This window comes from Haemorhous mexicanus, chromosome 4 (genome assembly GCF_027477595.1).
Source record: "Haemorhous mexicanus isolate bHaeMex1 chromosome 4, bHaeMex1.pri, whole genome shotgun sequence".
Lineage (NCBI taxonomy): Eukaryota > Metazoa > Chordata > Aves > Passeriformes > Fringillidae > Haemorhous > Haemorhous mexicanus.
The window spans coordinates 29,753,745-29,776,061 of NC_082344.1; the positions used below are offsets into that span (position 1 = coordinate 29,753,745).

Below are 22,317 nucleotides of genomic sequence, written 5' to 3' on the forward strand. Positions count from 1 at the left end.
TATTGAGTGTGAGAGCTTGCAGTCGTGTCTTGGATGGAGCCCACAGGGTGGCAGTCTCTTCCCATACTGGCAAAGGCAGTGGGTTGTTTTGTTAGGATTTTTCTTAAGTGCACCACTAATCTGTAGATGTAAATTACAGTGCCTTGAACAATGATGTTTTGAAGGACATATTTAAAAGCAAATAAAAGAATCCCACAATGGCAGGCTGCTCCCCAAACAGAAGGTTCCCAATAATGCATTTAAAAGCAGAGGTCATGATTTGCATTGGGGTGTTCTAGCATTTTCAATTAGTGGTTGAGGGCCTACTTTTGCTAGGTGATGTAGAAACATAATGAAAATTTCTAGGGGATTTCTGGTCTCAGGGGCATAAGCTAGGATGCTGGTGAAAGCTTCTGAATGTTTTCTTGAGTCCTGTAAATTGGCTGTATTTAAAGTGTCGTTTTTACACAACACACTACTACTGCAGTTGAGTACCTTCAGGATTGCTGTTGGGAGTTTGTGCTGTGTAAACAAATAAGTGTGTCTGGCTGTGTGAAGCACCTTCTGTTTTGCAACTTCATTTCCTTGGAGCTTAGCAGAGCTGAATTTGTCTTTGGTGGGAGTGCATCAAATCCTGTCTTTTTTCCAAGAATTGCAGAGTGTGTGGGCATGAGGATTGGTGTTCCAGTTTAACTCAGTAGTAGTGTTCCTTTACTTTCTGTATTTAGTGCTTATATACATATTTTTAGCTACAGAAATTATGAATAATTTTTTAATGCCAAGTTGCCTCTTCTTCTCTTCTCCATAATCTAATTCAGATTGCATATATAGAAACTGAGTGCTGACAGAGATTAGTTTCCTGGACATTATCACGTAAGAAATCTCTTGAGTAGAGAATAAAATTTTTGGTTTATTGGATCCTGGTCCTTAATTACATATCATCTAATTTTGAGCCACTTGCCTTGAAAGAAAAGGGTTAAAGGAAAGAAACAGTACTATAAACAGTCTCTTTTCTTTACTAATATGTTGCTAAACTGACTTGGTTTTACTGGAATACAGTCCACTTCTTACCTATGAAGTTTGTTTCATTTTGAAGGTTCTTAATGCGTGTAGCTCAGTTTAGTGACTTTTAAATGCTGCAGGGTGAAGATAGCTTCAGTACTACTGTTTTCAGTAGTAATTAAAAATAGGAATATGTATGATTCTTGTGTCTTAAAAAATGCTATTTGTTTTTCACAAAAAACATTCAGGTAGAAGTCATTTGCTACTGCTCCCTTTACTTGGATGATGATCTTTAATTTGGAAAGGGGAAGGTTTATAGCAAGACATAGGCTATTTAATGTTAAATGTGCAAGGTATTTTTCACTAGTAAATGCGATATTTTAGAAAAATAAACTTTCTCTAAAACAGTGTTTTCCTTTCAGGAGCTCTAACAGGTACAGTATGTGTATATGTAATAAATAGAGGCATTTTTGAGTTGGACTTGCTATTTGAGAAGAGACTTTTTTTTTAGCAGAATAGGCCCTGTGGAGGTACTTTAATGGTGGATGGGGATAGTTTATTTTATCAGCATGTGGAGTGCTGGGCCAGGATGAGTAGAGGTGAGTAAAGGGCGAAAACTTCAAATGTTTCCTCTTAAATCTAGATCAGAATGCAGAATGGTAATTGAATGACTGTAGTCATTGAAACAAGGTAAGCCTTTTCTTTTGCTCTTCAGTGGGGAGGCATTGAGAATGTAAAGGTCCCTTTTAAGAGAGGAAAATTAGGAAATTAGCCAGAAGTAGGATATTAAGTAGTCACTCCTGAATTTTACAAGAATTTCTACAGCTTTGATAGTTTAAAGATTTCTAGAGAGCTTAAAGAATGAATATGTAATGAAATAAAGGAGTTGTCTGTTGCCACCTTTTCCTCAGTAAAGATTATTTCCCATCCCTTGCTGTGGCTGTGACTTGAAGCAGAGGTATCTGAGCCACCTTCCACTGCACGGTGTGGATGAAGGGGAATCTCCTGCTGGTCAGTGCCTCAGACTAGCATGTGGTACATTAGACCTGCTCTCACCATTCAGCTCTCCTTGATTTTTTTTTTTAATAGTGGAAAAGAGATTGTGGAAAAAAATGAGGGATAGAAGAGAAAGGAGGGAAGGGTGTTTGCTTTCCCTCACTGCCTACTTTTAAAACCTTTAGTCTTTATTATCCTTTCTGTCAGCAGGCCTCACAGATTTAGAGCATTTGCCCCACTTTGGTCAAAGCTTTGGGATGTACGCTTGGCACAGCTCGAGGGCAGCTTGACAGCCAGCAGCTGAGGAGTCGGACGTGAGCCCAGCGACTGCAGCTGGGAAGATGCTCCAGATTCAGCATCTGGGTCATTTCAGCTGCCAAATGTGCTCCATCTGTGGTCAGCCTAGCTGCTGACACGGCGGGGGAGAAAACGGGAGCACAGCAAATTTTAAACAGGGACTTGAAAGCAAAATCTTTATTGGGCAGAGGAGGGTGCTCTGCAGGAGCAGCTTATGGAGAATAAAGTGCAAGAGGTGGCAGTAAAGTTTGATCTGGAGAGGAATGACGTGTGTAGAATTGATTGACTCAGCAACTGCAAAAAATAACTTGGAAAGGTATCTTTTTTTCTTTCATAGATGAATTGTATTTGTCCTCCAGGCCATCTGACCCAAGGGTTTTGAGGTGACAATGCAAATATCCTTCAAAAACCAATTAATGGGAGTTAACTCCAGCATCTAGCATTGGCTCTTCAGAGCCACGAGATCCAATACTACCAGCCATGCACTTAAGCAGTGAATCAGGTCTCTGAAAAGCAAGGTAGTGGCTTCTGAATGCGATTCCATTGTGGTTTGGGTTTGTTTTCTTAGTGCCATATTTGGTGGCTTGTTCTGTGAATGAGGCTCTTACACACCTCCAGGTATCTGTGAAACTTTTGAGGTTTATCAGCCAATCTCTTCTGGAGACCCACTTATTATAAATTAGTGAATGTTTATCAGGGTGAAGAAGCAAGAAAGAAGATATTTGCGGTATGAAGTGAAGTGTAGTGAGATAATATTGTCTTGTTAAATCTGTATCTGTTACATAAATGAGAAAGACGTCTGAAAAATAGTTGTTTTCTTTGCCTTCCCAAAAGGTGATTTTGATGTGAAAAGGTTTTGTGTGTTTCTGACTTTGTGCCAGGCTCTGGTCAGTGAAGTCTGCAAGTGAGTTAGGCGTCAGCTAATGCAATTCAGTGTATTCCTGTGGCCAGGTGTGGTGCTAGGAGGTCCGAGGTATTAACAGACATTCTCTGTTGTTCAGTGCATGCTTGTTATTGCATCTAGAGAAAGCCGCTTTACAGTACCAAGTGACTTTAAAGATATGGGCAAACTACACACAGTTTCTGTAGTTTGTAGAGACCAACTTTTCCTAAGAATTTACTGCTGACAGTTTTGGAGCTTTTTTTTTTTTTCAAGAGAGGCACCTGTAGCCGTGGTGTTACGTTCTTTTCTAACTAGTACCACAGCAGTGACCCACATCTCAGTATTTTTATTCACTGTAGTTTGTGACCACGTGAGCAATTACAAAGCTGACCTGAATAATGCCTTTTCCTTGTGCTTTTTGGAAGAGCTGAGACCAGTAACGACAGCAGATGCTGTGATTCTTTTGAGATCTACATCTTTTCATGTTATATGTTCCTTCAGTAGCTTTTTCTGTTATTCACTACCAGAGGGATGTGCTTCTACTGAATTCTGTTAGAGAAGGGTTAAGTAGAGCCACAGTCTGGTAACTGTAAAGATGATTTGTAGAATAATTTGCCTTGAGCTTTATGATCTTCTCAAAAGTTCACATCAAAACTGAAATCGCTCTTTATATGCCATTTATTATCCAATACTTGTTAGTTTATAAATGCAATGCTATGCAGAATCTTAATTTAAATGTATGAGATCACAGAACAGTCTGTGACGATGTCAGGTGTCACTGATAATATATTAAATTTAGGTTTTTATGCTCATGGAGCAACTTTGCACTTGTTTAATTCACTCTTCTCTTTGATTCCCCTAGAGGTTTTCTATTTGGTTTTCCATAAATTGAAAATAACTCACGGCAGTGCATTCTTCGCAGAGAAACCAGCACCATAAAGCTGTAATGCTGGCTGGAAGTTTTGGTTGCTTCTGGGGCAGGAATAATACAAAACATCAAACCTAGTTATTAAAGGAGCCATTTCTTTTGTCATGTGGTGGCACAAGGCATCGCAGTGAGGCGCGAGGCCAAGCTTTGTTTCCAGCCTGGGGTCAGAGGCTGCAAGTTGGCCATGGCTCAGGAGGATATTTTAGCACAAGGCTTTTGCTTGGCGGGCACTAAGGAACTTGTCGCTTACTTTGGCTGTCCCATGCTGCCAGATAACAGGATTTTTTCCTAGCCTGTTGTTTGCTGCTGCTTTGCTTTGTGCATCTCTGTCCTGCCTGGTAACAGCTTCTTCTATTCTGGTCCATTTTTTTCTGCCAGCAACCACTTCTGGGTGGTTTTCTGTAAATGGAGAAACCCTTACAGTATTCGCTAGTTAAAGAATGCAAGTTTTTTGTCATTAGTAACTTAAACCCCCCATTTGGAGTCTTGGCTTCAGCAACAAAAATGTTGTGGATTAACCACTTTCACCAGCAAGAGGCTTTCTGATGAGCTGTGGGAAGAAGTGTATGCTTGGTGGTAGGTCTGCAGTAAACAGCTGGAATTTGCATGTGGTGAATTAGCACCAAATAAAACCCCCTTTTTTTTCCTTCATTATCCTTGCATACTCAAATGGACCTATTAAATATTTGTGCAATAGAAATTGGTAAAACCACACATTTACAGTAAGTGGATCTTGGTTGGGCTCAGGCTGACATTTCTCTGCTCTGTTGGTGGCAGGACCTATGTAAGTAACATATAATCCAAGGAAGGGACCACTCTGATCCCTGACTCCTTGGCATGCAGTGGTGCTCTGATTTGGATTGAAGCACTGCAGTCATTGGAAGGAAGCCCTTGCTTCAACTCAGAATCTTCACCTACTTTACATTAACTTTGTTTGAGACCTGCTGCTTTGACTCCCACACAGCCACAAGCATAAGCAGGTGTAAGATACACTGCATCTGTATTTCACAGGCTTTTCAGTTGTTAGCTTTCTCTAAAGAGGTTGTAAAAGGTAAACTGTTTCTGACAACTGCTTTATTTCTCTGAATATGTCAAGAGGACTAATGGATTCCTTACAGCTGATGTTGCAATTCTTTTTTCATTGCAGTTTAGGGTGAAATTTCTAAAAGCCTTTTATTTCAGTTGGAAGCCTAGTGATGTTTTCCAGAATGTCTAAACAGATGAGGCATCTAGCTTCCTATGATTTCTTCTCAGCACTGGAATCTCTCTCAGAACTTTTTAAAGTATTTATTGAAGAGCCTGATTTTGGGGTTCTAGTTTACTTTTAAATCTTGAACCTAATTTCCAAAATAATGGGGAATATTAGAAAAGAGCTGGCATGGACTTTGATGGCAAGCTCTTCCACCTCCTTTCAGTTCTTGAGACAATGTCAAAGAAAACAGCAACTTTCATACTTTTCTTTCCTCTTTGTCTACTTTCTTGAACACAATTCCTTGCAGGAACAAAATTCTGCTCTTGCTAATTAGTAACTTCAGACAGTAGCAATCAGACTGTGCTTCTAACAGTAGGAAAAAAGTACTGCCTCCTGATTTCTTCGCCCTCCTTTCACTTCCTTTTGAGTTAGAAGGTTTTCCTATCTGTTTATGGATGGATTTCTGAGTGCTTCTGTGACATCAGTGTCAGACAGCGAGCAGTGGACACGCCAGTAGTGTTTTAAGTAGACATCTGTGAGTCCTTCGAGGAGGAGCGTGGGTGAAATAGACTGGAGGGAAATAGTTCATTGAGAGGGAGCTGATTTGAATGAGGCTGTGGATTCTGAAACCAGTCAGGGTGCATTTAGGAACATGGCAGTGTCTGTGAATGCCCACAGTGAATGGGCATTTAAATAGCTTACTTTAGAGTAAGAGACAGAAGATACTTGGAGAATTTAATTAATTTAGTAGTAGAGATATGAGGGTTTTAAAATGGTATTTTTTTCTTTTAATAGGAGAGAATATGGGGGGACAGGGAGAAGATGCTATGAATTTCACATAAGTGGTTTTCCTAATACCATTTTTTTATTGCTTTAAATAAAAACATTACTTAAAACTGAGGAAGAAGTCTTTCTCTTTCTTAGGGACTTAGCATTTTATTTTTGGCAAAGACTGAAAGCTATTGTTGCTTAAGTTGATGCTTAACTGGCAAATCTATGAACTGAAGCCAGTATTGTTACTTGGATCTAAATTTGTAAGGACATTTGGTTGTCATAGATCAAAAGATGAACATATAGTTTACCTCAAAGACAGAGTTATATTCTAAATACTGTTTGCACATGTTTACAGCTGAAATCATTGCTTAGCCTATTGGCATGTGATATTTGAAGTAGAGGTGGAAGGGGAGAATAATGGCAAACAATGATGAGTATGTCAAATGGTCATACAGTTGGCACTGTCTTTACCCACAGACTCATTGCTTTTTAGCAAAGGCCAGAGCTTTTGCACTATGGTAGACATTTCTAACATTACAAGGAGGAAAATTTCTAGTGAAAACTATGACTTTGAAAAAAATGCTTTTATTGTGTTTTTAAGGAATGAACTGTTTCAGTGACAGATAAAGACTGGGCTTACCTATTGCTGGAATCAGTTTGACTCAGAATTTCTTGTCATTCATATTATGAGAGTAGTGCTAGTCCACAGGCACATAGCTCAACTTGCAACAGATTTATATTAAAATTGGGAAATCATTCTAAAATGAGTGCCATATTCTCTACCTTCTGCAGGCAAGGAAGTGGCTTTGGAGAACTTGCTGAATCTGATGGGGAATGGAGAGAGAAGTAACAAAGTTTGCTCTTTGGCAGCTGGAAATCCAGCATGTGTTTTGAGGATTGTAGATACCCTTGACTAGAAGTGATTTCAAGATGTGAGTTAGCAAGGACATCCTTTAACCCCAACTCCTGTATGCTGTGAAGAATGTGGCAGGCTTTTGTATCCTGGTTAGGAGTTGTCTTCTGCTTAATTTAATTATGTATTTGCCTCAATTGGTCTAAAATAAACTGTATGAAATCTGGTAAAGGGTCAGGTGAGAAAGTCCTGCCTAGTCTTCATTGTTCAGCTGAGAGTGATGTGTGGATGGAACTGGTATTTGCACTTTTCCATTTCATCTTTTCTGTGAGCTGCTACTTCTACTTAGTTACACCCTCAACCTAAGCATGAGTCTCTCCACACTTCCCTGGGGTCATGGCAGTGTAAATGCTATAATAGCAGTAGTGCCCAATAGAAAATAGTTCAGGTGAAACTCTTAAATCCACACCCATCAGCTTTCTATGTGCTTTGTTTTCTCTGTTCTGTCTGGGTTTCCTTTCCATTGCCTCTGAAAGTGAGCTTTCTCCTGCCCAAAAATGGCAAAGGGTTAAGATAGTGAGACAATGGCTGGAGTAAGGTGATCTGAAGAATTGTTTGAATTTTGGTTGATAAATACAGTATATTCCATATTTAAATAATTGTGTGGTAGCTGTTATGATTACTGTACCTGTAGTGTAGCTGTATGCATCTCATTTAAAATATCTCTTAATTCTTCTGTCTGTGGTTTACACGAGTTACATATAATTGTATCTGATCCTCACAACATACCTGGGAACTAAGGAAGTACCATCCTTCAAATGTGCTTGGGGAACACATATGCAGGGAAATTCTTCCTTCACTTGTCTAGAAAATAGTCTTTCTCCCCTTTCTTCCTTCAAATTGTATTTATTTCCAAACTGGTCAGAATGAAAATACAGTATAAATGTTAGACCTGTGCTAGATTTAAGTCCACTTTTTTTAGGTACATAGGAAATCCAGCATTAGGTCATTGGAAAAGGGGGACTGCTTCTGAGTGGGTGAGGGCAGTTAGCAAAGCTGTTCCATCACAGGGAACTCTTTCTGCCAATGAGGTCAGGCCAAGAGCAGAGGAGTCAGTCAAACACAGGAGAGAAGGGGGAGGAGGGAGGAGCCCTACAGTAGAAGTGAAATCTAATGGACTAGAGGAAGAAGGGAATAAACCACTTGAATATTGAGAAACGGCTTGCAATTCCATTTCAGTATGTAATTTCAGTAAATTCACACTTACTAAACAATTAAATATTAGTACCAGTATAGGCAGAATGACACTGCTCAGTGGTTCACTAAGTGCTGTGAGTGGTTTGATTTTTGGGTCATGCAGTTATACCAGTCCCACTCAAAGGTAAACTTTGACCATACGTGAAATCTGCCTTATAAAATTTGAATTTTCAAACAGTGGCTAAAAGCATTCATGGTTAAATTTCTTGAGGGTTATTAGATTAGAATGTTTTGATTGTGAATTCTTTCAGGTTATTGTCATAAAAAGTTGAGTACAGTTTGAAGCTATCAGGTCTTTACAGAAAAAAAAGAAGTGGCTGTTCTGTCAGATGATTTGTTTGCAAATATGATTACTGCCTATTCATTTAGCATTGAGTATAGAATGAAAGCAGTTGTTGCTGCTGATGTTAATCATGACAAAGTTAAACATATCACAGAGAAGAGTAAAAAGAAAACATATTTCAGGGTAGCAAAAGCAATGACTAGAATGTGAGAATCTTGTCCATCTTGGGCTTTTTTCACTGAAGGGATGTAGTCACTGCCGTGTTGTGGTGTGTGCTGTCCCCTCTTTTGTTACCCAGCAGGTGCCAAGAACTAATCCTTCTACAGCATTCTGCTTTGTCAAGATCCCAGTCCTTGTTTCTGTGGCTTTTTCTCTCTGTCTTAAAAGACAGAGATGTCCTAACTCAGCCAAATAGATATCCTGTAGGACTTTTTTAGCCACTTTTCTTAGCTGTAGGAAATGTATACAAATTCAAAGAATGGCCTGTCCAAATAACTCTTCTGACCATCATTAAGTTTTGGAGTATGTTATTTTTCTTATTCTGCTGAAGATTTTATTATGTCAGTTACCTTTCTCAGCACAGTGAACAGTACAGACCACTTCTTGGCTGAGTTGTTCTTCTAGTATGAAGCAGAAATTTTTCTCCTAGCTCTGCTGGTTTATGCTGATTTTCCATAGCTGACAGGTTAATGAACCTGTTGCTTATTTGTATTTGTTGGGTTTCTGGAAGGTAGGATGGGTGAGTTTATCAAAATGTGGTTTGTAGAACAGCGTTCACAAGAAGAAAACCTTGGTTTTCTAAGGTTCCCAGACCAGGTATGCAGTGACTGTTATCTCAGCCAAGCAGACATCTGTGATTCAGTGAAGGCATGGTTGCTGCAAGAGGAGTGTCCAAAGAGAAGCCGTCATTTAAAATCCATGGCCTGAAGGTATGACTGTTTATCTAGGAGGATGGAGGGCAGTATTTCAGTCCTGGTTGTGACCTGGCCAAAAACTGGTGATTAAGGGGTTCGTTTCTCCTATTTCTGGCACATATGTTCCTTTTCCTGGGCAGATGCCCATTTGCTTGCCTGGCTTTCTAAACCTGAACTTCATATCTATGAGGAGACTCAAAGGGTAAATTCACACATTAATCCAGAGTTTCTCTTCCTGATGTGTTGGGGAGAAATGAATGTGTTTGGGCATACTTTCTAGGTTTTTGGTTTCATCTTGGAATGTGTTTATAGCCAACCATTTTCCTGTTACAGCTTCTCCTTTTGACTTCCTTTTAAGCCCAGTAGTTTTTCACTGACCTGACTTAGGAGAAAGGTATTCATAGCTGACAGACTTCTGGCTATTTATGTACTTACTTATTTCCCCTCTACTGTTCTACTGTGTGTTAGGTCCTTGTTCTGAAGGAAAGGCTTCCTTGCATGTTAGTCCCCTTGCAAATGAAGGGAAAAAACTGCAGCTGCCTTTGGGAGAGGTTTTAGAGCATTTCTTAAGTCTCAGTAGTGTCCCTCATTTTCTGCCTTCAGTCTTGCTTTAGCCTGATTAGCTGCCATGTAGATCAGAGCAGGAGACCACCAGGAAACAGAATAGTTACTTCAAAGCCTTCTGCACTGCAGTGGTTTTCAAAGGAGTGCAGACAGCTGATGCTGTGGATTCTGCTGTCCTAGAGCCTGGAGCAAGGATTGGGTCCTTAAGGTCCTACATTTTCTGCAAATTGACCCAGCCATCAAACTAAGTGACTGCATTTTCGGTTGCCTAATCCAAAGTGGAAACTACAACAGAAGATAATTCAGTAGAGCTGGTGAGTGCCTATAAGCACAACTAGTGAATCTGTCATCACTTGCTGCATAAGAAGCCAAAGCTAGCTGAAGCATTGTTCTTTTATGCAACACAGGGAAAATGGCTCTGGTCCAGGTGATCCAGAAGCCTGAGGAGCCAGACCATCCTGTGATGTTGGCCTGATTAGTTGTAAATAATCCTGGCTCAACTCCCCTGTTCGGTATCTGCTGGGTTTGGTGAGGGGAGGGGGAAGGCTCTGTGTTTCCTAGGTACTGGGATAGCTCTGTGTTTATGAACTAGACTACCTGTGCTGTGATCGTGCAAGAACTGCTTTAAGTACATGCACAGAACCAAGTGTGGGGGCAGAGAGTGGTTTGTGAATGCTTGTACAGAAGTGTCTGGATAATTAACTCAGCCATTAGGTAGGAGCACTTCAATCCTTGAAGACATTTTCTGTGGGAAATACATGATAATCATCTCCTCAGGCACCCAAAAGAGACAAGGTTAGATTCTGATGTCTGCCTAAATTGCACGTCAGGAATGTAGGTGCTGGTTTTGAGTCTCACCTGGAATAATTTGTTCCATGTCACAAGGATTTAAACCTAGTCTTACTGCCAGGGTAGCACCATCATCGCTTGGCCATCTTTACTAGCTCATCTGTCTCCACTGACAGCTGGCCCAGCACAGTGAGGGCTCTTTCAGTCCCACAGGAACAAATGCCAGTTAGCAGGGGGGGGCAGGAGTGGACACAGACCCAAGTCACAGGGGGTATTCCAGGATAGCAGGGTTACTCTGTTACAGGTGCTCTCATGGCAGCATGCTAAGCCTTGCATATTAGTTAGCCTTTCCCATAGCTGCTGTATGTGAAAGGTCTTTGATCTATGAATGAGCCCAACACATGGTGCTTGTTCACTGTATGTTAACAGCAGAGATATTATTTTTAGCTCCCAAATTCTTTTTCTTCACTATTAGAGCTGAAAGACCTTTCGTCCTTAAGGCAACTGTTCACAACAGTGTATTAGGGACAATGTGCTACATGAAGCTTCCATTTGGAACAATTTTTTTTCAGAATGGATAAATGGCTCTTTAAATAGCCATTACAAAATCTAAACAGTAGTCATGTTTTATAAAGTTCTAAAGAGAACTGTTGTCTTTGGAACATGTAATTTGCAAATCTCACTGCAGCAATCCTTGATTTAGAACAATTACAGCACTAAGTACTTGCCTTTTTTCCCCTTTAAAAAACAAAACCAAACCCCAAACCAAAAGCCAGACAGGTTTCCAGCAAAGGCTGGGATAATTGAATGGAAACATAGCCAAGTCTTGCAAAACTCCAGTATACAGTTGCTATTCTCTCAAGAGATATTTTCTCCTGCCATCTGAGAGCCTGGTCACTTGTTTTTCTTTTTTCTTTTTTTTTTTTTAATGTAATTACCAGTTGCTAGAAATAAATATTGCAAGAACTAATATGCTGGTTACAGCCTTAAAACTGGGCATGTGTGCAGTGCACACTGATTTAAGAGGAAGTTGTTTTATAACATTTTTAATTACGAAATTTCTTATGCAACCGAGTTAAAGGGTCATTTATAAACAATCCAATTCCAAAGCTTCCTTAGGCAGTAACTGACCTATGTCATTTCTTGTAGCTGAAGCTTGACTCAGTCCAGTCTCATGCCAAACAAGATTTGGGAGCTGGAATAGAAAGACTGCTGATTCAATGTACAGTTCATAATATTTCTTTTCTTCTCAAAAATAGGTGAAGTAGTTCTATCTGTGGCTCCAATGTCTGGGTTTTTTTACGTCCCTTAGTAGAGGTGAGGCAGCTGTGCTGCTTGCTATGGCAGGAACATCTCCCAGGCACCACTGGCAGTAGGCAGGCCATGCTGACTCTGGATCTCAGACCATGAAACCAGGCCTTGCACAGCTGATTGTGCAGCCAGCTTCAGTCCCTGACTGAGGAATAATTTATACAGCTACAAGAAATTTAACTGTAGGCCTCTACCTCTTGTGTGGGCATGGAGCGCATTCAGAAAGAAGCAAATCCATATTTGTAATCATCAGCTTAAAACCACTGCTCCCTTCCCTAAGATTTTGCTAGGAAAATGATGATGGAGGGATCCTTAATACTTCCACTTAGGCCAAAGCTGAGCAGCACAAGGGACATCCCCATTCCTTATTCCTGCTATGGATCTGAGACTTCTGCTCACTTTTCAAAGAGAAGGTCATTTTCTCAAATCACTTCAGGTGAGTAAACAGCCAAAGAGACACACTGTAGTTCCTACAACAGAAGACTGAGCCAAAAGTCTTCAGCCTTTCAAGTGACTGTGCCTTCCTAAGCTTGCTTCTACCAACCCCCTTTTTTTTTTAAAGCCAATTTTAAAGACAGTTAAGTTTCATTTTATTACAAAGCTTTTATTAAAAAACAAATGCTCAGCACATTAACTCAAACTGGAATGACAAAAAAAAAAATTGGTTGACAGTATTTTTGGCAAAGGCTGTGCCTTACTATTTAAAAAAATGGGTACATCAATGCTCATTTCAACAACTGGCATAAAATCCCACTAACAGGCTAACAAAAACAGATACAAATACAGAACAATTGAAGTAATAATTCAAGTGCTGGGCTTTTTACAAGGAGAAGGGGAATGGGTGAGAAGGAGAACTCACTGCAGTCAGATTTGCTGGATGTATTGCTTATGTTTACAGAGTAGATGATGCAAGACTAACATGTCTACTGACCAGCTGACTGTTGTTACATTTATTTAGTTCTATAGGACACTGTATTATATAGACTGAGAGGCCACTATTTGTTACAAATAGTTTAACAAAACAGCCACCTTTTTCCATACAGATTTTTCCTCTGGCAGAAAAAAAAAAAAAGAAAAACTCCTTTTATTTAAAAAGTATTTCAGATTTTTGACACTTGTTTAAGCTCATACCTAGTAAAATATACACCAAAGAAATTACAAACTAAAAGTTAAAATATAAAAGCATTCAAGTTTCTTAAAAAAAGCTAAAACCAAAATTGATCCTGTCGCACCATTAAATAAAAAGAAGGTTGAGCGCGTCATCCCGGTCCAGGCAAATTCCATCCCTCGATGTGCTGTATGGGGCAGCTGTGGTCTATGGAATTCTGGCTGAAGCAGGCACAGACAGCCATGCTACTGTGTTTGCTGACTCAATATGGACACAGATGAGACGGGGGCTTAAGAGTGCAAGGCAGAGGTGAAGACAAAAGCTGCTCTGCTGACCCAGGAGCTCATTTGCTCTATTTATATCAGGGCTGGACCTCGTGATAGTGAAGGATTTTGGCAGTGATTGTCTTTATGATTCAGTGTCTCTAGCAGTGACATCAGGGTGAATGACATCCTAGACAGACTCCTTGGGGGTGGTCTGTGCGGATGAAGGACACACCTAGGGTTTAACAAGCTTCCATCTCCAGAAGGGGTCCTGGTGTCGCCGCCTTTGCTTTGCAAGTTGAGAAAGCATTTCTTTTCCCACCTACAGGGAAGGGGGGGGGGAAGAGAGAGAGAAAGAGAGAGAGACTGTGTGTGATAAAGACTATCTGAAGCCTTTAAAAAAAAAATAATTCTTCAAACAAGCTGGTGATGGGTCACCGTAACTCTTACAGCTCTATTAGTGGAATGTGCATCACAATGTCAAAGTTAAATGCAGAAGTTATTACTACTTGCTTTTGCTTGAAGTTTGCAACTATACTTATGGAAAGTACTTTGCATTGTAAAGAGCTACCAACTAGAAAGGTGGGGTTTTAAACATCAGCATATTACAGAATTTCTCCCCTTTAGTAGTGGATTTCATTTATCTACAACATTTGACCCAGATACCATTACAAAATTAGACATCCTCGGGCTTTAGTACTGCAGTGCAGTGGTTGAGGTCAATTAAACCTCTATTTCAGAGCCTCGAGCTCTACTCCCTGTAGACATGAAAAAATGCTGTCTTCTGCAAGAAGTTTGGTAGAGGAATGTGGTGGATGAGGCTTGAGTGAACACTGATTCTACCATCCATCCTCATGACTGGGGAGGATTTGTTCTGCTCTTCAGTGGGGTAAGGAACATCTTCCAGCCGTGTGAGAACCATGGGCCTCCTCCCTAGCAGAAAAGTTCACTAGATCTTGGAAGGATTTATATTCTTAGAGCACATGAAATTGCCCACAGTACAGGGCTAATAGGAATTGCTCATCCAGAGGGGAACAGTCTAGGTCTTTGGGTTACATCAGCTGATTTATGAAATTGCCAACTCAACCATCCCCCTTGCCATTCTGATCCAGACAAGTGGGTTATATCAGGGTCTCCACCCAAAATCTCTCTAACAAGTCAGACATTTTTCCACACATGGACACATGCTCTCCAGTAACTGTTTGGAGATTACTGGTATCTCAGAAAAATCAACATTAACCTCTAGGTCTCCATGTACTACTCAATTGCCTAACAAATAGAAGGTTCAATGAGCAAAGCTTTTGAGAGTGATCAAAATTAGCACAAGAATGCAGTTCGGTGGAGAAGGTAAACGAATTTTCACCAGAAGAAACACAAAATGCTTAGTCACATAAAGATACACTGCCAGCACCTTGAGTCACACAAGGCAAGACAGAACAAGTTTATGAAGAAATGGTTTAAACCACAAGTCAAACTTCTTTTAGACTAATCATGATAGATAGACTGCTTAAGCCTGCAAGAGCCACAAGCTGAGTTAATCAGCAAAATTTACATTACATTACATTTCAGCAGTATTTAGACAGGGCCTTTTATAACTAAGCACCCACCTCCCATCTGCTGCAGCTTCCATGTAAACCATTACCACACAAAGTGTTTCACTCATAGTGGCTGAGTAGCATGGCAGCTCCTGAGTAAAGAGTTACACTGCCTCATGTAGTCCAGGCTAGAAAGCCTCTAAAATTGATTTTGTACCCTCTGAATTTAATCAGCATAAGCTGAGGTCCCAAAATCTTATTAAACAAGTTGACTCCTTATCAGAGGTCACGCCTGTGGCTATTGTTGCAGCAGAAAGGAAAGTTCAGGACAGTTAACTTTAGCTGCAGACTAAGGTAGAAAAGAACAGCATGAATTGACAGCAAACTGCTCTGTACAGCTTAGATTTGATGCAGACTCCCTTGTTGCCTACATAGTGCCATCCCTGATACAGAAGGAATAACTTACACCTGTTGCTGGTAGCCACAAAGGGACATTTAAAATCACTGAGGCCTCTTAAATAGCACAGCTAAAGGTCCACTGGCAAACCAGCAGTTTCAACAGAGGTGGTCTGTATTGACTAATTCAATTCCTATTTCCTCATAAAACCAGCCCATGTCCCAACTAAAAAAAGCCTCCTGAGCTTCCTGCCTTTTTAAAATTTTTTTATAAAGTAGCGCAGTGCTCCGTAACACGTGCGGATCAAAGAGCTGCGAAGGGCTCTACCTTTCCAAGGAGCACGAAAGAGAGGCCAAGCAAACAGCACAGCAACACTGGGGAGAGCACCCTGCAGCTTTATATTTATTTTGTGCCTTTTCATCCCAGATTTTCAAAGGTTTGGTCCAGGTTGCTCTTCCTGGGAAGGTTTTCCTCTCAGTCTTACATGAAAACATTCAGCTTCCTGTTGAGGAATGGCCTTGAGGCGCCAGGCCAGTAGTTCACAGCAGTCTGATACAAGCGCTGTGATTCAGAGCTACTCCCCATTAGCAGCCAGGAATGTCTACTTCGCTGAAGGAAATGAAATGCTCTTCTGTTGAGATGGTTCCCTGCCTCCTCCCCCCTTCCCTTACCAGCAAGCTGTCTTTGAAGTCAGGAGGTTAAAATAACGACCGTGGCCTTGCTCTGGACCTCAGCTTTTTCCAACAGCAGCCATTGCTTCTTTCTCAATCCAGAGGCAGCACTGCAGTGCCTGCCTCCTTTCCATAGCTCCTAACTATGCCCAGCTCCTCCAGAGAGGCTGCAGACACCATGGTGATTCTGCAAGGGGACAGGCACAGGGAAGCCCCATGTATTTTTATTTCCAAGCAGTACAGCAAATTATAGAGTAGCTATCCTGAAAACAGCATCTAGAACCCAGCCTTTCCCCTGCTGCACATTAAGGCTACACGCTGGAAATTGCTTCTACTGCTGATAAACCAAATAATACCTAAAAAATACGAGTGATGATGGTGTTGCCTTACAGATATAAAACAGGTCAAATCAGGATTCTTTTCAAGAAACCACAGGCATGTGCTAAGGAGACTGAAGACTTCCCACATCTAAGGCTTCACTGGGGGGCTGCAGCTGAAGTCTCGCCAGGCGAGGCATGCCCTAGCAAAGCCCAATCCACAAGTGAAGTCGGCACAAATCAAAGACTGCAATTACAGCTCCCTGGCTGTGGTTAGGCTTCAAAGAAAGTGCTGCAAGTCACATTTTACATATGTGAAGTCTTGAGCCTGAGCCACAATAGGAGGCACTGTCTGTGCCATTTGCAGTGTACATCTGACTGCAGGAGGAAAGGGGAAAAAGAAAAAGAAAACAACACCTCGAGTAAGAAACAGACACAAGATTCAAGAATAATGAAGTGCAAAAAGAAAAGCCTTACTATCGAAGTGATAAAACTAATTCAGAAATTGCTGCAGTAAAACGAAATTCTCCTAGCAAGCCTGGGCTCAGTGGCTGAGGGGATCACAAGGGGATCTGAAGTCCTCCCCATGCTTCAGAATGAGATGGATGAAGGGTGGGTCTGCAAAGGTCTCGTCCTCCTCCTCTGGTCTTTTAACTTTTCTAGAACAAGGGAGAGAATTATGCAGCTTCATCCAGGTCATGCTAATCAGAAAAGGTTATTGAAGAAAGTCAGGAATGTCCGGATCAGTACAGGAATAAGTACTGAGTAAAAGAGATACCTAACCCTTCACAGAGGGCAAGGGATATTAAACATTTTAAATTAGGTACTTTTTTTCCTTCACCTTTCCCTATCACATTGTTTGGATACAGTTCTAAGGAGAGACAAGACTACATATAACAGGCAGTTACATGTTGTGTTTTTTTTTTTTAAGAAAAAAGTTCATATCCAAACCTGTCTTTTAATCCGGTGCTTCAAACAACATGGCAAATTCAGGGACCCAAAAGCTGAAACTGTCATTTTCTTTGTAAGTCCAAAACGGACACGTTCGACTTACTGCCAGCCATGGTTTATTCAATACTCCAGAAACCCAGCTATGCAAAACCAGGTCATTACTTATCAGGGCGGTTCATGGTGTTTGTGAAGTCCCTCTGTATTTTCTTTAACAGCAGAGCTGGAGAGGGTTTCAGGCACAAGCAGATAGATGCCGGCGCTGCAGTCTGCTCCTCTTCCTGCCCAGCTGTGCCATGGTTTGTGGGTTTAGCCCAAACCAGATCCTTGAGATGTTCAGGGCAAACACAAACAAACACTCCACAACCCTTGTTGTTTCTAAACAAAAAAAGCACCTCCCAACAAAACCCCAGTCATTTAAGTAATCCAATTTGCTGCAGGGTCCCACAAGCTGTTACAAAACATGGATGGAGAGACCTACGGGAGACAGGAAAAAGCCCTCTCTGTAAGAGCTGGATACCAGCAGGCAGCAGAGGAAACTTTTTAAGCTGCCTTTGTATCCAAAGAAATGACATAAAATTGTACCATAAAACTGTAACAGATGCTGCCATGTTGAAACTATGTTAGTATGAAGTTTTCCTTGGTCTGTCTAACCCCCCTCATCCCCCTTGCTACTTTTAACCTCTGTCCATTGCTGCTAACTGTGAATGGAAACTCCAACAGCAAATTATTCACTGTTGTTTTAAATGCCCTGAATTAGCTGCCCCTGAAAATACCTCTCTATTAACTACAGGTGGAGCCTGGAGTCCTAACTTCTGCCCTCATAGTTTGACCTCAGCTAGATGCATTAAGTGAGCAGCAGGAATATTCCTTCCCCAGCCTTCCCAAGCCAGAGACCTCTTCCAGAGCAGATAAGTTTCAACACAAAAAATGCCCAGGTATTTTAGGTTCCCGTTTTGTGCAGCTGACCGCAATGGTGCCAAGCAGGTGTGGCTCTTATCAAACACCCTCAGTGTAGGCAGCACAGAACTACAAGCTCTATCACTTAGCTAGAATCTTTTAAATTATCTTACTGGAAGACCCAAGACATGTTTTTCCTGTTGGGTGTGGGAGGGGAGAGAGGCTCCATGTTTATAATAAGAACCAGATTGCCTCTAGACAGCTGTCTCTAGCAGCTTCTTAAAGAGGAACAGTATCCTAAAGGCGAGGAAGAGGGAGGAAGAAACAGGCTTGTCTCCTTTCTGTATCTTTATGGCATATAATAAATATTCAGGAGACTATTTTTAAAATTATTTGTTTTCTAGACTGAGAGCTAGGAGCACTGAAATTGCTACTTCAGTTTTCACCTGCTGTAACAGAGAAGAACATGAGGTATTGGTAAAGCAATAAGTGAAGATTCTTTGAGAAGAAAGAAATAACACGGGTACAGTTTCCTTTGTAGATCTTTTTTTTCTGCCACAATTAAACATAGGTTAGAATTTACAGTACTTTGAAAGACAATCTCAACAGTTAAATCTTCTGATATATGGAATAATTTAAATAGTTGCTTTCATGAAACCAAAGGCAAGTCAGATGTAACCTGAATATCTTCTTGAGCTTCCATCAACTCTTCTACACACAGGCATCCTCAGAACAACACTAAGCATAAGACAACAGTACACAGAAACCACTACAGAATTGAAACATACCAACTTCACTTTGATGCAATTAACTCATCTCATCATAAAATCTCTACTGGTTCAAAATACACAACAGGAAGTCTGTGTACCTCAAAAGACCCACATATGTGAAGAAAACCAACTGTTCATCAAAATGTAGTCCCACCTAGCGTGTGCATTTGCCTTTACACCATAGAAACCAAATCTGTGTAGTTATTTTGGCAGTAATATTTTACCACGTGCAATTTCAGGTACCCCTGAGATGAAGGATAGATACAAGGCTCTCATAACTCCTAGGTTTAACTCTGATACAACTTAATATTAATGAGGGAACACATATCCTGTAACTTTTGCAAGGAAGAAGCAACTTCAGAAATTGTGTCTCACTGCTCACTTAAGCCTACTTAACTCTCTTCAAGGCCTGATCCCACTGCACTGATGCCTGTGGCAGGAACACCAATTCAGAGATGGTTGCTGGTACCATTTTCCTCAGTTGCCTCTAACCCTGCTCACACATTACACCCCAGTGCCAGTGACACCTTCACTGCACAAATGCTTCCAACATTTGCTCCTACCCCTGGAAGGAGGAGCTGAAAGCTCTTGTCCTGCAAGCTCTCACAAAGCCCATAACATCTCACTGACTCACCAGGTTCATGTTTTAACTGGCCAGACAGTGGTGCTTCAGCTGGCCATGCTATAAGCTTCCTTCCTTGTACAGCTTTCCAATCTGCACGCTTTCAAAACTGTCTGTATGGTACAGTCTTAACAAGCAGGTAAAGGGTCAGAGATTTAAAAGATGCATAAAAATTCTTTAAGTAGAGGATTAAGGAACTGACTGGTATGAGAAGGTTTGATCTATTAGCAGTGACTTTCACAATATCATGGTTAACACTCTGGTTTTGTTCTGTTCTTTGGGTTAGTTTTGTCTTCAGGATGACTAGGTTTGCATTCATGTATATCAGAAGAACTCTTGAATCATAATCTCTAAAATCAGAGGCAAATGGAAGCAAAACTCAGTGTTATGGTATGCTAGGGTCTGCTAAGCTTTGACAGAACTGCATTTGAATATAATTCTGTTGAAATTACAAGACAGATTTCACCCAAGCTTAGTCTCCAGAAACAAAGGGAAAAGACTTTGACAGTGCCATAAAAACTTGATTTCTAGCTCATCAGGAACACAGGATCAAAAACTCATTTTGAAATTTTTCATGTAAATACACTAAAAAAAGTGAAACTGCAATGCAGACCTGAGAAAAACACTAACATTCTGAAGTTTGCTTCCAATTGGAAATGAAACAACGTTTCAAAACCTTACATCTTATTTATGAAACAGTTTTTTTCAACAGAGTTTTTCTCATGACCTTAGACTTCTCAGTCTGGTGGTGAGTTTACTAAATCCACCAAAATATACCATTTTTATCCAGAGAAGAATGGTGCACCAGCAGTCAACTCCCTGTCCCCACCCTATCCCACAGGAAGAGTTAGAACAATAGTTGTCCCACTGCTCTCCTTTCATTCTAGCCCAAGCCACCTACTGCTAACACCTCAGAAGTGAAACAATAAGGGGTTTTTTAATCAGTTGTAAATGTGGTTAAGTTCAAACTTCATTAAGCAACTCAAATTTCACAGTAGGTTCTGCAACTTGAGTATCTCCCACAAAACAAACATATACATCAGCCTCCTGAATTACCTATTTTTTCCATTTGTCAGTGTAAATTTAAAATATGAAAAGCTTCATAACTGACCACACTGCACTTATTTTGTAAAAATCCTTAACATTTTTTCTTATTTCTCTATCTATATCCCATATCTATGCTCATTATCTAGTCAAAAGTGTTCTGTGTTCTTTAATTTGTAAAACCTGTGCTTTGCTACTACCCTCACTTATGCCTCCCACAGCGTGATCACACTAAAAACAGCCCTTCCTTCCTTCCTGCCTTCCTTCCTTCCCTTCACAAGGGACCTCCACCAGCATGGTAACGGGAAGCAGGGACCTGGGTCTGCTCTGCTGCACCTCTCCCAGCAGGTGTCAGTGCCCCTCTGTACCTGCCACCTGCATGGTCAGAAGAGCAAACCCATTGCTTCTCTTCGGGTTTGCTCTTCTGACCTTTTCCTTGATGTCAGAGAGCCTGACAGAGAGGAGGGCTTCTGTCTTTCACCCCAGCCAGAACAATGTCAGATCAGAATGAAGTTGCAGGAGGGACACACAGAAGGGACAGAATCCATACAGAGGGACATGGGCAGGCTTGAGAAGTGGCCTGTGCAAACCTCATGAAGTTTGACAAGTGCCAGGTCCAGCAACTGGGTCAGGGCAATCCCAAGCACAAATACAGACGGGGTGGAGAATGGACTGAGAGCAGCTCTGTGGAGGTGTTGGTAGAAGAAACCCAGCCATGTGCACTCACAGCCCAGAAAGTCAGTTGTATCCTGGGCTGTATCCAAAGCACCACGGCCATCAGGGCAAGGGAGGGATTCTGCCCCTCTGCTCTGCTCTGCTGAGACCCCACTTGCAGTTCTATATCCAGCTCTGGGGTCCCCAACAGTAAAAGCACATGGACTCGTTGGGCTGATCCCAAAGAAGGCCACAAAGATGCTCAGAGGGCTGGAGCAGCTCTCCTCTGCAGACAGGCTAAGAGAGTTGGGCTTGTTCAGCCTGGAGAAAGTTCCAGGGAAACCTTACAACAGTCTTCCAGTTCCTAAAGGGGGCCTACAGGAAAGCTGGAGAGGGACTTCTTACAGTGGCATGTAGTGATAGGACAAGGGGGAGTGGCTTTAAACTGACAGAGGATAGGTTTAGATTGGATATCAGGAAGAAAATTCTTTAATGAGAGGGTGGTGAGGCCAGGGAAGTTGCCCCATCTCTGGAAGTGTTCAAGGCCAGATTTGATGAGGCTTTGAATAACCTGGTCTAGTGGAAGGTGTCCTTGGCCATGGTGGGGGGGCATTGGAACTAGATGATCTTTAAGGTCCCTTTCAATCCTTGCCAGGATCTGTCTGAGGGCTATAATAATTTTGTATGGAGGGCTATATTTGTTTTCTACGGAAATTTTATGCCTGTCTGAAATAATACAAATATTTTGATCCAGAAAATTTTCTTCTGCTCATTCTGTCCCTCTTGCCTGTGCTGAAGGCCACTATTCATAGGCAAAGGGGGAATAGGGAAATATGGGTCACACAGGAAACAATTTTTAAAGCAAATCAGGACAAATCTCTGCACCACCATCATCACACACATTCTCACAAAGACTAACTTCTGTGCAAGTTCTCCAAGCTCTGTTTAAAGCTTCTGAGCAGTCAAGAGCTATGGCAAGGGGTGGAGCATTTGTTTCAATTTGAACTACTCCAGCAGCAATTTCAAGAGCACTAGACAACCCAGGTTTGAAAACATGCCTCAGAAA

The 22,317-nt window shown here is 41.2% G+C and overlaps 1 protein-coding gene across 5 annotated transcripts in view; it reads right to left on the reverse strand.

The window, feature by feature from the left end:
- Positions 1-12,605: 12,605 nt before the first annotated feature.
- LEF1 (lymphoid enhancer binding factor 1) overlaps positions 12,606-22,317 on the reverse strand; it is a 70,965-nt gene continuing 61,253 nt past the window's right edge. For all 5 annotated transcript variants that reach the window (XM_059844239.1, XM_059844241.1, XM_059844243.1 and 2 more), the window contains one exon: positions 12,606-13,715. In XM_059844239.1, coding sequence (XP_059700222.1) covers positions 13,636-13,715 — 80 coding nt within the window. In that variant the 3' untranslated portion in view covers positions 12,606-13,635. The remainder of the gene's footprint in view (positions 13,716-22,317) is intronic.